General features: G+C 39.5%; 1 protein-coding gene and 1 long non-coding RNA gene across 6 annotated transcripts; one reads left to right on the top strand and one right to left on the bottom strand.

The window, feature by feature from the left end:
- LOC135094474 (uncharacterized) lies at positions 1-967 on the top strand. Its single transcript, XR_010263825.1, has 2 exons — positions 1-359; positions 390-967. It is a non-coding gene; the product is annotated as an uncharacterized LOC135094474 (long non-coding RNA).
- An 828-nt stretch (positions 968-1,795) lies between these two features.
- Positions 1,796-20,339, bottom strand: LOC135094472 (protein krasavietz-like). 5 transcript variants are annotated; one of them, XM_063994595.1, is made up of 12 exons: positions 20,231-20,288; positions 16,225-16,370; positions 12,410-12,531; positions 11,896-12,022; positions 11,178-11,356; positions 9,922-10,083; positions 6,073-6,252; positions 5,243-5,383; positions 4,707-4,926; positions 4,104-4,226; positions 2,175-2,240; positions 1,796-1,932 (listed from the first exon to the last, which is right to left on the bottom strand). In XM_063994595.1, exons 2-11 carry the CDS (start codon positions 16,298-16,300, stop codon positions 2,206-2,208), a joined length of 1,365 nt encoding a protein of 454 aa, XP_063850665.1. In that variant the 5' UTR covers positions 16,301-16,370; positions 20,231-20,288; the 3' UTR covers positions 1,796-1,932; positions 2,175-2,205. The 5 variants fall into 5 exon arrangements, with proteins under 5 accessions (XP_063850665.1, XP_063850667.1, XP_063850664.1 ...); XM_063994597.1 differs by lacking the exon at positions 16,225-16,370 and having other exon boundaries at positions 20,261-20,339; XM_063994594.1 differs by lacking the exon at positions 16,225-16,370 and having other exon boundaries at positions 20,231-20,322.
- Between the last annotated feature and the right edge of the window lie 2,981 nt (positions 20,340-23,320).

The following is a 23,320-nucleotide window of genomic DNA, read 5'->3' as shown; positions in this document are numbered from 1 at the left end:
CGCCCCTCGCCCGCCCGCTTCTCAGAGGTAAAAAAAGTGACAAAAGAAATACCATTGGCGGGGGTTGTCTTCCTCATGCAGCCGCTGATAAGAATTACACTTGTCACCCCTTCAATATTCACCCCTCGTTTTCTTTCACAAGCAGCGTAGCGATATGGCTGTTTTTTTTTCCTAAAAGAGTGGACTGTGCTGAAAGTCTGTCATTTTAATTACTTTGACGGGGGTCTTGTTAGGTTAGGTGAGGAAAGGTTACATGGAGTGAAGTAATTAAGGTAAGGTAAGGTAAAGTAAGGGCTTATAGGCAAATGTAAGGTGGGATTAGGTCCGGTTAAGTACGATAAGGATAGGGTAGGATTGAGGTAAGGACAGGACAGGACAGGACAGGACAGGACAGGACAGGACAGGACAGGACAGGGTAGGGTAGGGTAGGGTAGGGTTGAGGTGAGGTGAGGTGAAGCAAGGCAATTCAAGGCCCCCTAACCTAACTTGGTCCAATAATAAGTGACAAACTCCCACACAATTCTCAATTTTAATCAATCGGTATAATTTCAAAGCGACCCCTTCAACAGAAAACGGAGAAAGAACAGCGGGCCAGCAGCACCCTGGCTTATAAAGGAGTACTGTAGGCTACCGGAACCCGTTTTCTTCCCGTCACTGTGAAGGGGAGACCCGCAGAAAACGAGAGATTCTTGTAAAGACAAAATATTGAAAAAAAATATATATATGTAAATAAAAAAAAAGCATAGTTTGGGTTACGATCTTACTGCTTCTTGGCCTTTGTTTGTTTGTTTGTTTGTTTGTTTGTTTGTTTGTTTGGGCTGGAAAACACACATACAAACATACACATACACACACAAGCTTAGTTAAGAAATGAAGCACAACCTTACGTACAGACACGCACACACACACACGCATACATGTGTACATACATTCAAACATACACATTATTAAAAAATGCCAAAATATTTTGTGAAAAGCAATATATATATAACGAGAGAGAGAGAGAGAGAGAGAGATGAGAGAGAGAGAGAGAGAGAGAGAGAGAGAGAGAGAGAGAGAGAGAGAGAGAGAGAGAGAGAGAGAGAGAGAGAGAGAGAGAGAGAGACGAGAGAGAGAGAGAGAGAGAGAGAGAGAGAAATCTGGAGCAAAAAGCAATATATGCAATAATACCGTTTCTGCCTCCTTCCAAAATAATAATAATAATAATAATAATAATAATAATAATAATAATAAAAATAATAATAATAATAATAATAATAATAATGTTTAACCAACTGCTTCTGCTTTGCATTAGGTGTGTGTGTGTGTGTGTGTGTGTGTCCAAAAGAATCATGGAAAAAAAACAAGAGGAGGAAGAAGAATGAAGAGAAAATGAAAACAAGTAAAAATTATTTGGTCTTACAAAAAACAATGATAATAATAATAATAATAATAATAATAATAATAATAATAATAATAATAATAATAATAATAATAATAATAATAAACTTTGGGATGAGACAAGGAAGGAGAGAGAGAGAGAGAGAGAGAGAGAGAGAGAGAGAGAGAGAGAGAGAGAGAGAGAGAGAGAGAGAGAGAGAGAGAGAGAGAGAGAGAGAGGAGAGAGAGAGAGAGAGAGAGACGGAGAGAGAGAGAGAGAGAGAGAGAAATAACAAACTTAATGAGGCAGAAAACATAGGTAAGAAAGATAAGACAGACAGACGGATGGAGGAGGCAGAAAGTCAAAAGAGAGGAGAGGAGAGGAGAGGAGAGGAGAGGAGAGGAGAGGAGAGGAGAGAGGAGAGGAGAGAAGAAGAAGAGATACAGACAGACAGACAGACAGAGGGAGACAGGGCTGATTCAGAGAAGGTTGTTTGGTCTCCCTTAGTGAGGCGCAGATGCTGTTGGTGTGGCAGCAGTTAGCAGCAGCAGTGGCAGGGAGGCTGAAGATTGCTGTGGCAGAGAAACAGAGAAAAAGAGAGGCAAAAATTAGTGAGGTATTTTTTTTAAGTTCACATTCTCTCTGCTCTCTCTCTCTTTCTTTTAAGATAGAGGAAGTGTGTCTATTTCAATTGAGCAGGGACAAAATTCATGTCTATTTCATCAAAGGTCTATTTCATTCAATAAAAACCAATTCATATCTAAATAACAATAATAACAATAATAACAAATAATAACTAATAATAAGGCCTCACCTCAAATCCTGAGTGGGTTAGGCAGGGCATCTTAATCTTCCTCCTCCTCCTCGGACTCCTCTGATTCTGTAACGAGAGAAGAGGTTATGTGTCAGTTTTTGTAATTGCAAGGAGGCACACTGGGGTGAAGGGTGAACAGAGGAGAGTTATCAAAGGAGAGTCATCAGCGTTTACGGATGCAGGGAGGGATGCTGGGGTGGAGGGTGAACACAGGAGAGATTTATCAGTGTTTGTAAATGCAGGGAGAGACTGGGGTGAGGGGTGAACACAGGAGAGAGATTCTAAGTGTTTGTGATTGCAAGAAGGGATGCTAGGGTGAAACGTGAACATAGGACGAAGACATCACATCATTATTACTTAAACAGGTGAACACAGAAAATAAGACGGGTGTAGGAAGGTTGACAGAGGCATATGTAGTGAAATAAATACTTCAACAGGTAAATGAAGATTGTAAATGTTTCAGCAGGTAAAACTGAGAAAATGGAAGAAAGGAAGAGAGGAAAATATGAATGATAAATATTTTAAACTGGTAAATCTTCAGAAGATAAGAGGAATGCAAGAGTGAACAGTGAACAGAGGAGAGAAACAAATGGCAAAGATTAAACAGGTGAAACTTAATAAGAAAATGGAAGAAGAGATGAAAAAAATAAAAGAAAAAATGAACAGGAAAATGGAAGATGACGACAAAATAGAGAAAATATGAACATGGTAAATATCTGAACAAGAAACTACAGAATAAAATAAAATATGAGTGAACAGCCAGAAGAATCAAGAAAAAGAAATAAAGATAAAACAAATAATTCAACAGGTAAAACATAGCAAGTTAGGAAGACAAGGACAGGTGAGGCAGGAAACTTGTTAACGTAGCTGCAGGTGGAAATGAAATGTGTGCGTGGGGGAAGGAATGGAGGAAAAGAAAAGGAAGGAAAGAAGGAAATAGATAAAAAGTAAAGTAATGCAAGGGGAGGATGTAATAATATGATAATTGTAATTGTAATCTTGATAACTCAACTAATTAACAAAAAGATGAAATGTACCTTACTCCCCCCTCTCTCTCTCTCTCTCTCTCTCTCTCTCTCTCTCTCTCTCTCTCTCTCTCTCTCTCTCTCTCTCTCTCTCCTCTCTCTCTCTCCACCTCTTCATCATCTCTCCTTTTTATCCTCTCTTCTTTCACCTCCCTCTCCTTCCTTTCATCTCTCCCTTTTCTTTTTCTGCCCATATCCCCTCTCACTTTCCCTCTCATCCTATCCCTTAATCTTTCCTCCCACTCCTCTCCCTAAACACACACACACACACACACACACACACACACACACACACACACACACACACACACTTACCCTCCATCTCTCAAGGACACTCAAACACACCTTGCCTCCCTTCATTAAAATCCCTCTCTCTCTCTCTCTCTCTCTCTCTCTCTCTCTCTCTCTCTCTCTCTCTCTCTCTCTCTCTCTCTCTCTCTCTCTCTCTCTCTCTCTCTGTGTGTGTGTTTTCATTTTACTGTTTCCTTGTATGGATTCTGTCTATCTATCTATGTCAAAGGCCAGCAGTCATACATGGAGTGATACAGAGAAAGCACCACACACACACACACACACACACACACACACACATACACACACACACACACACACACACACACACACACACACACACACACACACACACTGTTCACACTCAGTCCCCGTCAGTCTCCTCTTAGTCAAGCAATATGAGATAGGAATGGAGTGAATGATGAGTCAAAATAGAAAAATGTACTTAAATAAATGAGTTACGAATAAATAAATAAATGATTCCAAGTAGCACCACAAAGAAAGAATAAAGGAGAAAATGATGCATAATTTGTAACCATGTAAATAAAATTAAAAGTAAACAAAAAACATTAAAGACCATCAATACACACTCTCTCTCACTCAACTCTCTCACCTTCCTCGGCATTATTCAGCCACTCAACAAATTTCTTCAGCTGATCAAGGAATATAGACTTCCCCTTTGTAGCGTGTCCGTCCTTGTACCACTTCAAGATCACCTCTTCCGACAGGACCTCCGCTGTGGTGGGGAGAGAGAGAGACAGGACATTAGACACCAGGAGAGATATGGGAACTGAGAACAGGACAATGGTGATGGGAGGTTTAGATGGGACTGGTGGAGAAATGGGAGGATGGGATACTAGTGATGGGGTGTTAGGATGGGAATGGTGAAGAAATGGGATGTTAGAATATTAGACTGGTAGTAATAGTGATCAATAATACTGGTGATCTTTTGGTGTTGACGAAAACAAACACAGGACATCAGGATTATCAATGGTAGTGACAGTGGTGAGGTTGTTAGGCTGTTACAAGGATGCTGGTGGTAATGAGTGCCAATAATTACAGGTATTTTTTTCCGTCTAGTACTGAAACACACACACACACACACACACACAGCAAGACAGCAGGTACACTCACATCTATAGAAAAACCTTAAAACACACACACACACACACACACACACACACACACACACACACACACACACACACACACTTACATCTATAGAAGAGCACGACAATCTTCTGGAAAACCTTCATGAAGTTCATATTGTCGTAGCAGAATTCCTGAACCTTCACCAAGAGGGTCAGCTCGGCGCGGTCACTCTGCGTGTTGGCGGCGAAGAGTGGAGCATAAACCCTTAGGTGCTTAAGGGCCTGGTCTGCCACAAGCTCCTCCTTCTTGTTCCACTCCACTGCCTCCATCACACTGCTCCAAATCTGTCCACGGGAAGGAATAGAGGAAATGTAAAGGTGAATAAGGACATGAGCTGACCCTTTAAAAACTACAGGGTCATTCTAATATGTACAAGAGGGTTAAATTAAGTCTGTCCATGGTAAGAAAAGGAATGTAAAGGTGAATAAGAGAACCTGAGATGACCCTTTCAAAAGTACACAGTCTTTACAATATGTACGAAAGAGGATTAAATTAAACCTGTCCATGGGAAGAGAGGGAATGTAAAGGTGAATAAGAGGACCTGAGCTAATGCAGCCTTGCCACACCCACATAAATGAATGCAGTGTTGCCAAATCTTACCGCTGAAATAACTTGTGGCTCCAAAATGTTGTTTTTCTTAGCAATCTCCTGCACTCCGACAGTGATCTCCCGCACGCTGGCCCCCTCGTTCACCTGTTGCGTCAGGTAGGTCTGCAGCTCCTTCAGGCTCGTCTCCTTCTCCTGCAGGCGTGACAGGAGGAGGAGGAGGAGGAGGAGGAGGAGGAGGAGGAGGAGGAGGAGGAGGAGGAGGAGGAGGAGGAGGAGGAGGAGGAGGAAACAAGATAGATTTAGTTTTTATTATTATTTACAAGGAAAGGTAGATTGCTTTTTTCTCATTAGTGTTTAGAAAAGACAATTCAATATTCTTTTTATATCGCTATTATTTATTATTGAAGTGAAAAGGTGTACTTAGTATTTTTCTTATTGTTTGTGGAGGAAAGAAAGGCATTTTTAGTATTACCCCTTGTTAATATTTGAGAAAAGGTTGATTCAGTACATCTTTCTAATATTTTTTTTCAAGAAAGAGACCAGATTTATTTTATTTATTTATTTATTATCTTTTATTGTTTATGCTTGTTCTTGATGGTAAGGATTTATCTTCTTTATATCTCCTCTCTTTTTGTGCTTTGGTTCCAGTACAACTCTTCTATCCTATCCCTTTCTCTCTTTCCCTCCTTCAACATCATTCTTTCTGCCGTTCCCTTCATTATCAACAGTCCTCTCCTTCCCTGACTCACCTAACATCACCCTTTCTTTCTCTCCTTTAAACTCTACCATTCAATCCCCTTCCCATCTCCACAAGACCCATTCCTTGCCTACCTACACCAATCTACCTTAAACACTACCAACCCTATCTCTCTCTCTCTCACCAAACTTCTGTGAATGCCCAAGATCTCCTCCAGGCCCTTCTGCTGAAACAGGTTCTTGAAGTTCTCATCAGTGCGTTTGTTGGCCTGCAGAAACTCCATGAGGCGTGAGTCCAGCCCAGCCTTACGCAGGAGGGAGCGAACGGTTGTGATGTCTCGGAGGTTTTTGGCAGTGAGCAGGACCTGCGGTGGTGATGGTGGTGGTGGAGTGAGTAAAGAGTAGCACAGAAGCATTGCAAAGACATGGAAGTAGTAAGCAGTAGTATTGTAGTAGTAGGAATATCAGTAGTAGAAAATTTTGAGTAGTAGTAGTAGTAGTAGTAGTAGTAGTGGCAGCTCGTGACTGTTACTGATGGGGGGGGCTGTCTCACATTCAGACAAATAAAATCTTAAATGCTTTTATTGTTATTGTTTAACATACCATTGATTGATAGATTATAAAGATAGATAGATAATTATTTAATTCTTTAGGTTTTATCCTAACAGTAAATGCTTGACTTCCTTAGTGCTGGTTTAGGCTATTTGAAAAGGAAGTCCATTCTCCTGTTCCTGTTTTGTGCAAACAGATCAATAACTTTTTCATTTAAACCTGGCATATTATTCATAGAAATATTCTCTATTGAAATCATGGCAAGTGCACTTAGCCTCTCCTGCTTCATAGTGCTCCTTAAGAAAGTTTTGACCCTCTTCAGGGTTGAAAAGCAACGTTCGGGCTCTGCTGTAGTCATTGGAATTGTCAAAAGAATTTTTGTAAGTTTTGTCAATTCACAGAGTACATCACCTAAGTTATTTTCATTCACAATCTTTAATAGTTCATTCAATTTGGAAAACTCATGCAAATCACTTCTGTCGTAGAATGCTCTAAGTTCATTCAAAAGTCTTCCTTTGGCAATCATGGGGTAAGCTTCAGTGGCTACTTCAACTTCTTCTAAAGTCACTTTTTGCTTGAAGTTAGTGAAACAGTCTTTGTTGAACAATTTAGCAGCTACTAATTGTTTAGTGAAAGAAAATCTATCAGCTATATCAGCACACACACAGTCACACACTTCTTTTGCTTCAGCCATGAGTGTTTTTGTGGGATTTTCACAGTATTTGGAATTTCTTATTTCAGAAATGGCCCTTTTGAAGTTTGTAATAAACTTATGTGCTTTAGTCACATCAATGTCTCTACACTGCATTTGGTGAAAAATCACTTCTACATGAGGCATTATCTGGTGGAAAAGCTCCAACCAAAACTTAAAACTTTCATCATTCAGGGTGTTCAAAATACCTGTTGCTTCTCGTATGGTTATAGTAACATTTGATGTACTCTGTATTTCCTCCATGCATTTTTTTAAGGGTTCAAAATGTTCATAAACCTTGTTGACATTGTGACTATCAAAGTTCCACCCTGTAGAAGACGGGCGTGGAATGCAGCTAGTCATGTGCTTTGTAAGAACATTTAAACGTAGAGGTGACCTTGAAAAAAATGCTGCTATGCCAGAAAGGTTAGAGAAAAATATTCGTGAACCCCGTGTAACACTTGCAGCATTTTGCATAATAAGATTAAGTTGGTGGGCATAACAGTGAATGAAGTGGGCATTATTGTAGACTGATTTTATTTTAGCCTGAACACCCCTCTTCTTACCTTTCATAATACTTGCACCATCAAATGTTTGAGCTATCAGTTTCTCTGCATTCCCTTCAAGGACTGTGTTTAACTGATCAAGGATGCATTTCGACAACCCATCCACTGTTTGATTTTCTGGAGTGAAAAATCCCCAAAATCTCTCAACAACCTCTTCACCTAGCAAGTACCTTAGAACAATAACCATTTGAGTGTGTTCTGAAACGTCTGTAGTGTCGTCTGCCATAACAGCAACAAAGGGAGCTTCTTTAATTTCTTTTCTGATCTGATCACGATATGTTTGCAGCAGACAATCGAGAATTTCATTCTGAATAGTCTTGGAGACACCTTTGAAGACTGCATTACTTTCTAAATGGGCCCGCAAGTCTGGATCTAATTGTGATACATGATTTATAAGTCCTCTAAATACACCTGGATTAGCAGAGTCATCAGTTTCATCATGTCCATGCAAAGGTAGCTCAAAGTGTCCATAAAATTTTATGCAGTCTATAATCTTGGACAAAATTTCACGATTCTTAGTAACCTTCTTATTATGTGCATTCACTGAAAGTCTGTATGCCTCACTAAGTCTTTCTTTAATATTTACACTCCCAAGAACAGATAGAGAAATTACATTATCAATATGCTTCCTAGAATTCTCATGTTTCTCTGTTTTTTCTTTCAAGTTCTTTATGTATGCAAAACCATCTTTGGACCATACTGAATCGCCTCCAAACAACAGACATGGAAAGCAAAATAGTGCATTCTTAACTTCACATCCACAGAGCCATGTTTTCCTTTGGTACCAATCACAATTAAAACTGCGAATATACTTCTTGTTGTGGCTTACTCCTTCTTGCACAATTTTAATGTCTGGTAATGGGCGACCTGCTTGTTTAATTGCTACCTTCTCTTGAAGTGTTAACTGTGAAAAATTTAGTTCTTTCAATGCAGAAACCGTCTTTGCTTCTTGTGCCCTTTTGCAAAATACTGCTAGACCTACCTGGGAAAAGAAAAAAAAAAATACTATTTTATACGATGTTTCTGTGATTTTACACCATCTATGATAATCAAGATTGAGCACAAGCCATCACTGATCAATAACATTTTAAAATCATCCCTGACAAATTGAAAAACACGATCGAAAATAAGACCGACGCAAGAACACTCACCGAGCCACAACAACGGCCGAGACAAGACTGCGCTGGACGCAGTCCACACTCGCCATTCCGCCCGGGAAGCCTCCCCCCATTTTTCCCCGCTTTCGTATCATTAAGTAGTAAATAATTTCCGTACTTCCTCATTGTTTTGCAGTATTTTTTTTCATATAAACATAGGAGAATTGGTGTTTTCATGTGAATGATAGTCAAACATAAATAAATTAACATTATTTTCGTGAATCCTAGAAATCCACTCGGGGGGCTGCAGTCTCACAGTCCCTATTGACGAGCCGCCACTGAGTAGTAGTAGCAGTAAGTAGTAGTAGTAGTAGTAGTAGTAGTAGTAGTAGTAGTAGTAGTAGTAGTAGTAGTAGTAGTAGTAGTAGTAGTAGTGAGGCAATCAAAAAGAAATCATACAATATACAATAAATGGACTTGACAAATAGGTAGAAAACACCATGAAAAGTTGGAAGAAATGCAGAGAAATTAATGCACATTCTCCTTATGACTAACACTAGCATGAAGAATAATCAGGTCATCAATACGTGACAGAGATAGACAGAAAAGATCCCCACAAACACTCCTGCCTGGCCTCATTTCAACACACACGATGATCTTGGAAGAAACAGATAAGGCAGATAAAGACAGGAAAGGTCTCTTACAAACACTCCACTGTACTTAATTCCAATATGATGAATACCTTGGAAGAAATAAAAAAAAAGGGAAGATAAACGCCACAACTCTCATACCTAACAACTTGAATGTACACGATAAATAACATAAAGGAAACAGATAACACTGATAAAGATAGGACACACACACACACACACACACACACACTCTCATGCTAAGTTCAATACCTCTCTTGTCACTAATTTCAGTACATAAGATGAACACCATGAAAAAAATAGATAAGAGAAAGAGACAGATAGAAAAATACACACTTTCTCATGGCTAACCTCAAAATGAACAGTCTGGAAGTAATGAAGATATGAAAGACCTACATACTCTTCCTCCTCCTCCTCCCTCCCCTCCCTCCCTCCCAAAACACACACACACACACACACACACACACACATCCCTCACCTCGCACAGGAAGTCAGCGGCCAGGCCATCCTTGACGAGGTGGTCCTGCAGCAGCGTGGTGAGCACCTTGGGGTCCAGCAGGGAGTCGCTGGTCCAGATGGCCACACAGCGGGCCAGGCGCACACGGTCCCCTTCACGGAAGCCTTTCAGGTACACCAGGACCTGCGGGTGAAGGTGGTGAGGGTGGTGGTGATTACAGCAAGACAGAAATGTTAGGTAAATGTGATGTCGTGACCAAATATGTAAAGTAGAGGCAAAAATGATAACTAAACAAATTAAAATAATTAAATTATAAATAATTAATAATTTATAATTTAATTATAAAATAATTAAAGCTTAGTTTTCTGATTTTAACTTAGTCAAAAACAAGTGTCAGATAAAATTTGCCGTTTTTCTATTTCAACTTACATGACAAAAATAATCAGAGAAAATTAATAGAGACCAAAATAACAAAGGCAAAAATGGCAACTAAAACATAATGTAGACAAACAATGAGTAAATAAAATGAAATAGCTAATCAGACAAAAATTATAACAATACAGAAAAATAAAATAATCAAACAAAAAATTATATCTAATAAAAAAAAATAAAAAAAATTGCAAATTATGCAGATAAAGCTGTACTATACAAAAGGCAGTAATGATGACAGCAGAGAATTGTGCTGATGATGATGATGATGAATGGTGATATTGAAGAATGACAGGGAATGGTGACGATGATGAATGGTGATTATAAAAAATGACAAAGGTAAATCAAAGCAAGGGTTAAAAATACACACACACACACAGACACCTCATCTGAACTGTGTAAACTTGTGCATCCTATTGTGTCCCTGAAGGTGCTGGTGGCTGATAACACGTCAACACCACACACACACACACACACACACACACACACACACACACACCCCTCTCACTCCTTACACCCAGTCACTTGTAACCACTTCTGTACAGCTTATACATCTTCACCTTACTTTCTTTATAAAACATCTGTTCTAGGTAAAACTATGATCTTTAATTAATGTATCAGCTCTTTTCCTTCCATCCCTCCTAGCATGCTTTCAGTACAAAACAACCCTTCTACACCTCAACACCTTTCCTTGAACACCATCTTTTTGGGATACTAATAGCTCCAGAGGCATTACTAGGATCTTACATAACACCACCTCATTTCTTTTCCCTACTCCCTCTGTAACACTCGAATTAAAATGCTCCTATGTTCTATTTACACTCTGCACACAGTCAACAGCAGCCCACCTTCTTCATTTCTTCATAAAACATCTTTTCGAGGTACTTGTATCGCCTCATCAGCCTGGTGAACACAGCTGCGTAGCCACGAAGAGTCTCGTAGCTGTCGTCCGGGGAACCAAAGATGCACATGTCAGTGCGGACTGGCCCACTGTCGATGCCATCCTCCGAGATGCCACCGCCCGGGGCTGTGCAGGGAAACAGGCAGTGCCACTTAGGAAAAATAGCATTCTTTCACTTTCTCTTGATAACACTTAGGGAAAATGGTACTGTCTCTTGCTCCTGATGCTGTGTTTGCATGATACAAATAATATTCTCTCTCTCTCTCTCTCTCTCTCTCTCAGTACCAATGTAATAATTAGACTCATAAAATATCAAAGAATGAATCTCTACTTCATAGTTAAGTTTCTATCAGTCTTTTTTTCTTCTTATTTTTCTTCATTCCTCTCTCCTTTCAACATCATCCACTAAATTAAAAGTAGTTCTCTCTCTCTCTCTCTCTTTCTCTTTCTCTCTCTCTCTCTCTCTCTCTCTCTCTCTCTCTCTCTCTCTCTCTCTCTCTCTCTCTCTCTCTGATTCCTATCAATATTTTCTATCTTTTATTTTCTCTCCTTTCATCTACATCCTCTCTCACTTATTCACTCAGTCACACACATCTGACAAACTTCACACAATCCTTACTGCCAAACGTAACCTAACCTCACTCAGCACAAACACACACACTCACTGAGGATGCCGCCAGCAATGAGGATGTCAAAGAGAGTTTCGCCGTAGGTTCGGTACTTGAGTTTGGATCCTGCCTGGTCGAGGTATTTGTTGACTGCCTCTAGATCTGAGCCTGCTTCTGAGAGACCCTGCACAGAGACACATGTTAACAATGCTGGTTTAGGGGGCAGGTTGGAGATATTTGTTTTATTCAACTTTACAGACAGAATATACAAGGACTGAAAACACTTTTGTTCAACTTTGCAGACAGAAAAGGCAAGGAAGAGATTCACACTTATTTCTCTTGACTTTGCAAACAGACAGTGAAGGGAAGAGACTCAAAACACTTATCATGTTCAACTTTGCAGACAAGAGAGGAAAGAAAGATTTGAAATGGCTAGGAAAGGAAGAGATTCGAAATGCCTATCTTATTCAACATACACATTCATGATTGTCTTTGTAAATAAACCATCTATTACCATTATCACACACACACACACACACACACACACACACACACACACACACGTCCTCACCTGCAATATGGCATCACGAAACCCAACAGGGTCGTACTTGGCTTTCTCATCTCTCTTCCTGGTCTTAATGCGCTGCCCCTGGAGCGTGGGTTTTTCAGCTTTAGTCGTCATACAACAGACAACTGAGGTGCAGCAGCAGCGGCAGCAGAGAAGACCAGGAAATAGACACAGGGAGGAGTGGGGAGAAGACAGGGAGACGTGAAGGGAGGGCAGAGAGGTTACAAGCACAGAGAGGAACAGAGAGCAGACACAGGGAGGAACAAAGCACAGAGAGGAATGGAGAGTAGACAAAGGGAGGAACAGAGAGAAAATAAGAAGGTAGAGAGGGAGAGAAAGGTATTGGAGAGGCCGCAGGGGGACGGTTGATGGACAGTTGTTGGTTGTTTGAAAGAGAGAGAGAAAAGAAGCATGGTTAGCTATCAAGAAATGGTTATGTTTAACATGTAGATATAAATTAATGCATATGTACATGGTCACACACACACACACACACACACACACACACACACACACACAAAATTAGTCTAAGTAGCTATTCCCCTTTATGCTTCCAAGCCCCCCTTCATGCAACACCACTAGTCACCTCCCACAGCTCATACAAGGCCCCTGTGGTGTGGGCAGGCAACCACCGCCGACAGTGGTGTGCTGTTACTTGTGGCTGGAGTTACCCGACCCCTCCACAGCGGCCACCATCAGAGGCATCATTTGAAAGGAGCCCAACAGACCTGCATGTCCACAAACTTTATGGTTTTGTACAAATTTACAGAAGTTCTATTTATATATATATTTATATTTAAGAAACCAAATGTCTTTACTTAGATGAGAACAAATGAAACAAATAATGCAGGAATGAGATGTCTTAACCCTTTCACTGGTGTCTGGTAATCTTTCTTGAATCACTAACCACTCTGACACAGTTTTGCTTGTTCCACAGCCACTTTCAAACACTGTACTGACCCTAAATTACAACATGTATCTTTGTATTTCCTCCTTTCTTTTACGAGCACAAAGATTTCACACATTGCCTTTAATGATGTGAAGTGTGGCATGCTGCAGTGAAAGGATCAGTAAGTATCCACTTCTTGAAGTAATTTTGCTACATACAGTGGAGCCTCAGTTACTGAACGCCTCCCTTTACAAACAAATTGGTTTTAAACTAAATTTTTATCCCATAATTGCTTTGGTTGCTGTGCCACAATTTGCTTGTTGGACAAAGTTACTTGATTTGAAATCCTAGAAGACAAAGGAAAGGCTGCTGTTTGTTACAGATTTATAGTCTGTACAAATATTTCCTTTGTTTTTACGTATCTATAGGAAAGGCAGTGGGTAGGACTAATTCAACCTTTGAAAAAAAGTTAAATATGACCCCGCTGAAGAGCCTTGATGTAAACGAACAGTTTTTTGGCGCCCAAGAGTAGTCCCAAGTCACCTGCGACTCTTAATAACTCACAATCCCATCACAACTGCATTTTTCCATTAGGTTTCCTCAGCAGCAAGATGTCTAAGTGTTATGATCACCTTCATTTTGGCAGCAAGTGGGTTGCTCCTCTCTGTGTCACTCTGTAAGGCTTCCCTCACTAAATCCGTGACATACATGGAGAACACCTGCACGGTCTAAACGGTATCTTCTGATGAGTTCTGTGTCTTAACTAAATTCATTCAATACATCCTTTCTGGATAAATAATTTTAATTTGTGAGGTGGACATGTTGTGCAGCAACCATTGTGGCGGTGGAAGCGCCTGTCATAAGCTGCTAAGACAGGGTGGACAAGTGTCTGGGAATTAATTAATCAATTTTACAATGATTCCTACCGGGAAAATAGTTCCAGTTTGCAAACATTTCAGATTTTGAACAGCATTCAGGAATTAAAGTTTGAGAACCGAGGTTCCACTGTAGTTTTTTTCATAATTACTTTTTAGAGAGATGACTCCACACTCCCTCCCCTGCATCCTGCTCAAGCCCCACTGTGTGTGAACCACCCCACTACTGCACTGCTGCTCCAAAATGTGAACTGTGATAGGTTTGTGCATATGAACTAGAAAACACACACACACACACACACACACACACACACACACACACACACACACACACACACACACAAACCTGTAAGAAAACAATCCAAACAGTTAGATACAAACAAGAGGTAACACAAACAAAAACCCACCCAATCAAAATGCAACAACAAGCAAACAAGCAAACCCAGCAGGCAAAGCAAACACAAGCAAACAAGCAAAGCAACACAAAACCAAACAAAACAAATCAATAAACAGTATAATGCAAACACAAACAAACAAATAAACAAGTAAATAAAGCATAACAAATAAAAATAAATCTACTTGACAGCCACGCCCCCGAAGCTATGCACAGAAAACGAGCATCTCAACAGAAAACGCATCCTGGCATCCCTGCATGTTGTGAAGACCATCTGAGGGTAAACAAGGAGACCAGGAACCACCCAAAGTCCCCCTCTATATATTTTCACTTCTTTGATGGTATACAAGGTTATCTAATCTTGGTTCCTAACTTTGTATGGGCCAGGTTTGCTATTTAAATGTTCTACTACTACTACTACTACTACTACTACTACTTATCCTATTATTGTAAATTACACTGTAGTAATGGTAAGTGTTGGCAATGATGATGATAATGGTGATGGTGACAATGATGACAAGGATATAAAATTGATAATAACAATAATAATCTGACTTTGTCTATATACCAGGCCGGCAATCCCACACGAAGCGGCCCAGACGAGGGAACACACACACACACACACACACACACACACACACACACACACACACACACACACACACACACACACACACATCACTCTCAGTCCTGTCAGCCCCTGGTGGGAAGGTAGTCTTGTGCACCACCCTACCACACCCCAGGCACACCACAGCTGGCCACAAACAGCCACACTAAGGCCCCACAGCACACACTGGTTCACCCTGCCCCATCATAATGAAACTGTTCCCTACCCCACACCTACTCCAATCCTGTGGCCATAGCAGTGCAGGGCATTTTCCTATGGAGTGCCCCACATCCTAACCGACCTATACAATGATGGGCCCCACCAAGTGTCCACAACCGCGCCCACCCCCAGACGTCAACAAAACCTCATCTTTACATAATAATAATAATAATAATAATAATAATAATAATAATAATAATAATAATAATGGCAATACTACTAATAATAATGGCAATTAATAACAATAATAATAACAATAATAATAATAATAATAATAATAATAATAATAATAATAATAATAATAATAATAACAATAGTAATAGTAATAATAATAATAATATAAGATTCACAAATGAGTAAACATCCCTACACACACGCGCGCACACACACATACGCTGAACAAACCATCTGTTAGTGTGAAAAATAAAGAAAAAATAATGTGCGTGTGTGCAAGATTCTCAACACAGCAGCTACACACCTACACACCTACACCTTCAGGTCTCCCCGCCACACAACTATACCCTTCCAAACCTTCACACCACACCACTACCACCACCACCTCCACACCTGCTTCCAAACCTACACCCAAAACACTCTTGGAAAACACACCCTACACACTTTCATAGACATCCCAAAAAACTACACAAATTTTCCTTCTACACCTGCAACACACCTGCAAACTTTCACACAACCCAGAAAACTACACACCTTTCCTCTCCACACCCGTTTTCCTTCATCCACACGTGTATACTTCAATAATAACCCAGGAAACTACACACCTTCCCCCTGAACACCTGTCTTCCCTTCATCCACACCTGTCCTGCCTTGACCAACCTTTTCCCTGAGTCGAGGCAGGCGTGGGGCTGGCCTGTGTGGCAGTCCCCGAGCTCCTGCCCTCCACTCCTGCCATCCTAGAGTCCTCCGAAGGTCACAGGACTCTGAAAGCCAATCACTGGCCTCCGCTCTCCGTGCCCTAGGTTCTGTTAGCCAATAGCGTGCAAGGACTGTCTCTCAGTTTAATGGAAGCCAATGGGAGGCTGTTTCTTTTTTTTTCTCTCTCCCTGGTTCACTCTAATAGCCAATAAGGTGGTTAGTTTTAGTTTGACAAAGTCTAAGAGCCAAAAGCAAGCTTTCTTCAGGTTTTGCTACAATGTAGGAGTCTACTGGCCAATAGCAATGCTTGTGTTGGTTGGGGGAGCCAATGGGAGTGTCTGTTCTGTCTCTGGTTCACTCTAAAAGACAACAGACAAAGGTGGGCACCACTAACTGAAGAGTTACCTTTGCTACCCACTAATCTGCTACCTAAAAGGTTTGCTGCACTAGCACTAAACTGCTAAACAAGTTACTGGAAGGTAGCGTTAATTGCTAACAGCTAATTTTTATTAGATGAATTGGAATTTGGATCTAAAACCTTAAAAAAAAAGGCAGAACTAGAATGTTGAAATTTAAAAATGGTGTAGCTTATGCACACAACTTTCCAAACAAGGCTGTAGCATGCCAAGACATGATGATGACGATCAATGCACACAAAACATTAAAGAAAAAAAATAAATGAAAAAATCAAATTAAACCAAGTGTTGCCGAGTGTGTGCCGGCCCCAGCATGAGAGTCCTCCGCCTCACCCACGGCTGCTGCACCACCACCACCACCCACCCCCACCACCACCACCCTCAGTGGACCCAGGATGCCTTCAGTGTTACTGTTGCCTTCAGTGTTACTTCCCTTAAAGGCAAGGTGACAGCCAGTCAACAGTGACCACACAGTGCGTCGCCAGCAATGAGGCAAGCGAACTGAACTCATCACTGCACAATAATAACAGCAGTGTTGCCAAGCTGTGCCCGACACAGCGCCCGCGTCTTGCCGCAACACACACAGCGGCCACACAGCCAGCAGTGTGCCGGCCTGGCGGCTGGAGACCCACACGACAAACAGGAAGCAACCCACATGAACTGTGTTAGCAGACTTAAAGCAGCATTGCCAATGGGAAGATTAACTTTAGTTTAACAAGGACTGAGAGCCGTTCTCCTGACTAATAACCAAAGAAAAGTCTGTATGGTGTAACTACTGCCTCGTGACAGCAACTTGTCTCCAGCAATGCAACAACCACCATGAGGCTGAATTGTCTGCAAGACGGAAAGGTGACAGACTGACCTGAAGGCCGTGGCACAGAGTGACCTGCTCCCCTGGTGCAAGAAGCCAAGGTTGACACACTGACCTTCAGAGTGAATGCAAGTGATGGTGGGAAGAACAGGGAGGGATGCTGGGAGGGTGATGAAGTGAGAGATGCTACAAGAGGGAGAGGTGCTGGGAGAGAGATGGAGAGAGTGATAAAGGGAGCCAGATGCTACACAAGGGAGAGGTGCTGGGAGAAAGAAAAAGAGATACAGGACACAAAAGGAAAGAGCTTAGAGAAGAGAGGAATGCTGGATGAGTAACAGGAAAGGAGAGAGAGCCTTGAAGAGTGAGAGGAAGTGAGTGTGATGCTAATGAGAGAATGAGAGTGAGATACTTGGAGGAAAAAGCAGAAAAAGAGAGAGTAGGAAGCTGGGAGACTCAAGATGTAAGAGAGAAGGTGGGAGAGTGAGAAGCCAAGAATGAAAGGGAAAGATAAGAGATGGGAAAGAGGGAAGGGAATAATGTGTGTGGGTGTGGGTGGGTAGGGGTGGGGATGGAGGGTGTACCGTAGTAATGCAATAAACTCATTTCGTATTGAGATGGTATGGAAGGCACTGCATGGATAAGACACACGTACATACAAAGCTTGTAATGCATACGCGCACATGTGTGTGTATGTGTGTGTGTGTACTGATGCGAAGTAAGTGGAATCTGCCTGCATAAAAATAATATACAGAATAATAGACACAAAATATAAGACACCATTATGAATACAGAAAAGCTTAATTAAAAAGACAAAACTTAAAAAAAAGATATATATATATATATATATATATATATATATATATATATATATATATATATATATATATATATATATATATATATATATATATATATATATATGTAAATAAAATAAATCAATAAAAAAAAAGCAAAATAGTTATGATAAAACAAAAAACAATAAATAAATAAAAAATATATGGGCATAAAAGAGATAATAGAGAAAATAAATGACTAAATAATGTTTCCCTAACCTAACCTAACTTTAATAAACATAAGGACACCAAAGCCAAACCAGGTCAGTACAAGTGTTACAAAAGCCACTTGGAATAAACCAGGAAAAAGAAAAGGAGAAATGAAATGTAAAAAAAAAAAGACAGGGAGAAAGAATGAGAGAAAAATGAGATAAGAGAGAAAACTGGAGAAGAAAAAGTAACAGACAAAAAGTGATAGGAGGAATATTCTAAACAATAATTGAAGAAAAAGAAAATGAGATAGGGTGGAAAAAGAAAATGGGGGAAGAGAAAAATCAAGATATGAGAAAATGGAGGAGAGAAAGGAGGACAAAGATACAAAATATAAAAATTAAATTAGATGAATGAGGGAGAGCAAAAAAGAGAGAGAGAAGTAAGAAAGAGAAAATCAGAAGAGAAAGTGGGATAAAGAAAACAAAATGGTGGACAAAAGTAAGAATTAAGAAAAATATGAATAAGAGAAAGAAAAGAAACTGCAAGGAGAGAGAGAGAGAGAGAGAGAGAGAGAGAGAGAGAGAGAGAGAGAGAGAGAGAGAGAGAGAGAGAGAGAGAGAGAGAGAGAGAGAGAATAAAATTAACAGATAAAAATATAAAGAAGCAAATTGGAAACAAAGAAATAAGAAAAAAACAAACTAGAATTACGAAAACTGATAAAATTAGAGAATGTGAAAAGGAAGAAATATGAAAAATAAAGAAAAGAGAAGAGGCAGAACGTGGAAAAAGAATAAGAATTAAAAGATACCATAAAGAAATAAGGATGAGAAACAAAGAACATTGATAAATAAGAGAAATAAAGGCAAAACGAAAAAATAAGAAAAAATACTGGGAAGAACAGGAATGAAGGGAAATTATAAAACAACAAAGAAAATGGAATACATGAAGTCGCGAGAACAAGAATAAATATTGATAAAAGGCATGAAGAGACAAAAGGATGAGGATGAGAGGGAAAGTAAAGAAAATGGAGGAAGGGAATGAAAGAAAAATAAAAAAAAAAACAGAAAAGAAATAAAGCGAACGAGAATAAATTTGATGAAGATGAAGAGAAAGAACAAGATTAATGATCAGAGGAAGGGAAAAAAAAGATGGAGAAGAGAAAGCATGAGTAATAATAAGGTGAATACGAGAATAAGATAAAACTGCAAGACAATCAAGGTTAAGAGAACGAATGAAAGGAAGAAGGAAGAAGATAGAAAATGAAAAAGGCGTAATAAGAAATATCGAAGACCGGAATTGAGGAAAAAGAATAAATATGACAGATGAAACAAAATAACTATGGAGAGGATGAAAAAGGTGGAAGAAAAGGAAGAAAAACGAGGAGGAGGAGAGAGAGGCGGTAAAAAAAAATATATATATATACATATAACAAGTGACTTAAGAAAATGACATTAAGGGGGAGAAAATAAACGAGACAAAGATAGAGAGAAAGAACGAGAGAAAGGAGGGGAGAGGAAGAGAAAAGGTGATGAAAAGGAGAGAGGGAAGGAAGAAAAACCGGATAAATAACTACAGCAGGGTCAGGCAAGGCAAGCACGCGACTAGCAAATGGAGACACCAGCACCACCACCATCACCAGCTTATTTCACCATTCCACACCACCCAGCCACTTTCCTCACGCCCGCACGCCCCGCCCACACCCCGCCCGTCATGTGGGTGTCATGCACAAACTAAAAACCCGATGCAATACTTACAAAAAATAAACAAAACTAAAGAAAGAAAACCTGTGTTCACCAGCAGCGAGGAACAACGCGGAAGTGACGCCACCATCCGGGGTTCGCAGCGCTGATGCCAACTCCACCCACCTACCTTACCTGTTTTCTTACTTTGCCCATTTTTATCTTTATTATTTTACTCGTTTTGTAGTTTTTATGTTTTTTAAGTTGTTTTAATATAAGATTTGTAGGGTTTTCTTCGTTTTTTTTAATAACTTGGCATGTCGATATTTTACTGGTGTATCAGTTTTATATATTATTTCTGTATTGTTATGGATGCTTGTCAACTTTTGTGTTTTGGTTGTTATTTTTATATAGGTCTTGATTTTATGTACTTTCTTTTTAATAGGAAGGTCAAATGTCGAAAATTACCTGCCAATTTCTTCATTCTGTCAGTAAAATGTTGATAAATGATAATTGATAATTTTTATGTATTGCTTCTGTCAGTAAAATGTTGATAAATGATAACTGATAATTTTAATGTATTGATATTTTTTCTAGTAAATTCTGGGTCAGCAATGTAATGTACACTTTTATTATCAAGAAATGTTCTCTCTATCCACGCTGGGAAATGAAAATAAGAGTCTTGCTACATTCACATTTCATTATCACTTACATTATTATTCTTATTCTTATTCTAGTTCTTCTAGTTCTGAGGTTTTATTTCCATTTAGACAGGTTTTATTTTTATCGGGTTCTTTTTTTTTTTTTTTTTTTTTACCTGAAGATTATGTTGGAAAAAATCTGAGATTATGACTCGACGCCTAAGTAAAATATTATTTCACATAAAACATTATTACGCATCATTGAGCAAAAAAAATAATAATAATAATACTTTCTCGAATGTTACAGAGATTTCCCAACAATCAAAGGAAATTTCCACGTCTGGCAACACTGTGCTCGTGGGTCTATGGCAACACTACTCGATCAAATACATTGGCCTATTGTAATTCCCCGAGGCCTTATATACCTCAGACATCCATTTTCCTACATAACTTATTTCTCAAAGCATCTTGCAGTCAATAAAACGCCTGGTACCAATTAACTGCTTCACCTACTAATCATGTTGCTATCATACCTGTATCATGCTAATTGAACACCTGAATACTGCCCCTATGGCTTGTATTCCATCACTACTCTATTTATTTCCCCGTGTTCATGCTGTATTTCAAGGCCATTATTATGATTTATGGTCGTGCTTGCAGTTTTTACCTTTTTCTCGATTACTTTTGGCTGTCTATGACTTGCCGGACACTTTTCAGCGCCAAATTCAAATATTGTAGGAGGAGGTAAGGAAGGCACGCATGATTTGGTATTGAAAGAGTGGAAGAGGATGACCCTGTGAAGGTGGTATGGAGCAGCCAGGTGGAGGGGAGAGGAACTAGGGAAGAAATGTTGAGGTAGAGAGATGGAATCGAGAGAATTAAGTTATTGGTACAGCATATAAAAGCAGCCGATTGACCGCATCAGGGATTAATACGGCACAGGATAAAAAGAAAGCATAAACTTGCAAGGGATTGTGAGATTGTAAAGGATTGTAAAAGAACTCAAACCGCTACAGAACTTACTGTTTTTCACCAGTGTTCTGAATTGTATATTAATTTTCACTACACGTATAAACTACACTAACTAAAATATTGAGCTTATGAGAAGTTCTAAACGGTTGCAAAGGAACTGAAACAGATCTTATTGTTCTTTGTATTGACTTGAAATAAACTACACTTACTACAATATTAGGAAAAACTATAAAAGAGAAAGTAGGGATTACAGATAACTTTTAATATCTAAAGGTCTTACTGAGCCAGGCTGTTTGCTTCCAATGTTCACCACTGATAGCACTGTGATAACTGCATAGTAGTTGTGTGTATATGTACACACACACACACACACACACACACAGAGAGAGAGAGAGAGAGAGAGAGAGAGAGAGAGAGAGAGAGAGAGAGAGAGAGAGAGAGAGAGAGAGAGAGAGAGAGAGAGAGAGAGAGAGAGAGAGAGAGAGAGTAGCTATACCAAAGGTTGAAATTGGTTAGTATTAGGAAAAAAAATTCTAGCCAAAATTAAAGAAAAAACGCGAATACTAATAAAGCGTCAGTATTAGAGAGAGTATATTGAACAAATTATTGCTATTAAAAAATAAAATAATAATAATAATAATAATAATAATAATAATAATAATAATAATAATAATAATAATAATAGTAATAAATAAATAAATAAATAAATAAATAAATAAACATATATAGACCAATGTACATACTTCAGTGCACTGGACTATATTATCCTCTTCTTAGTAGACAGTTTTATTTCACTGAATGAACTGCAGTATTACAGAAAGATGAAATATGTAGACCAGCAACGAGTCAGTAAGCCAACACGTAGCAAGCTGTTAAATATGCACCTCTGCCCACTCGTGCCTCCCTGACCATCACCTTAACCTACTTCATCGCTTCATACTGACTACACAAACTTGATGACTACAGTACAGCACTCCTATATATTCACTTACCGTCACTGTCCATAAACTTGACTTATTTGAAAGCTCCCTACTAACTACACAAATTTGACTATTCGTAATACTTCTCTATAGCCACATAGACCGATTCGAAAGCTCCTCATGGACTACGCGAACCCATTTGATTATACAGTATTACACTTTTCTATATCAACCTAGCCTCTCTATCCATAGAACACCTTAACACACAACAAAAGCTCTTGACTATATAGAATAACATGTGTACATTTACATAGCCTCTCCACCATCACCTTGATTTTAACGCTCCCCAATGGACTGCACTAACTTGATCATACAGAATAACATTAATCTCTGACCTCAAACTTAACTTACTGGAGCACTCTACTAAATAAGAAATAAGACCTGTAAAAGGGCTGCAGGCATACACTGGGCACTTCCTGTACTAATCATGAACTCACCCCTCCCCCACATTTGCTAACCTTATTACCTCTTGTCTTTCCTATTCCTATAATCATCTAACCTTTTGAAACTACTTACGGTGTTAACGCCGACTACACGACTGCCAAGCCTATCGTTTGTGTACTGCCAATCTC

This window comes from Scylla paramamosain, chromosome 45 (genome assembly GCF_035594125.1).
Source record: "Scylla paramamosain isolate STU-SP2022 chromosome 45, ASM3559412v1, whole genome shotgun sequence".
Taxonomy (NCBI): Eukaryota; Metazoa; Arthropoda; class Malacostraca; order Decapoda; family Portunidae; genus Scylla; species Scylla paramamosain.
The sequence above is the reverse complement of the archived record's forward strand: the minus strand, read 5'-3'. Positions and strand labels throughout refer to the sequence as shown.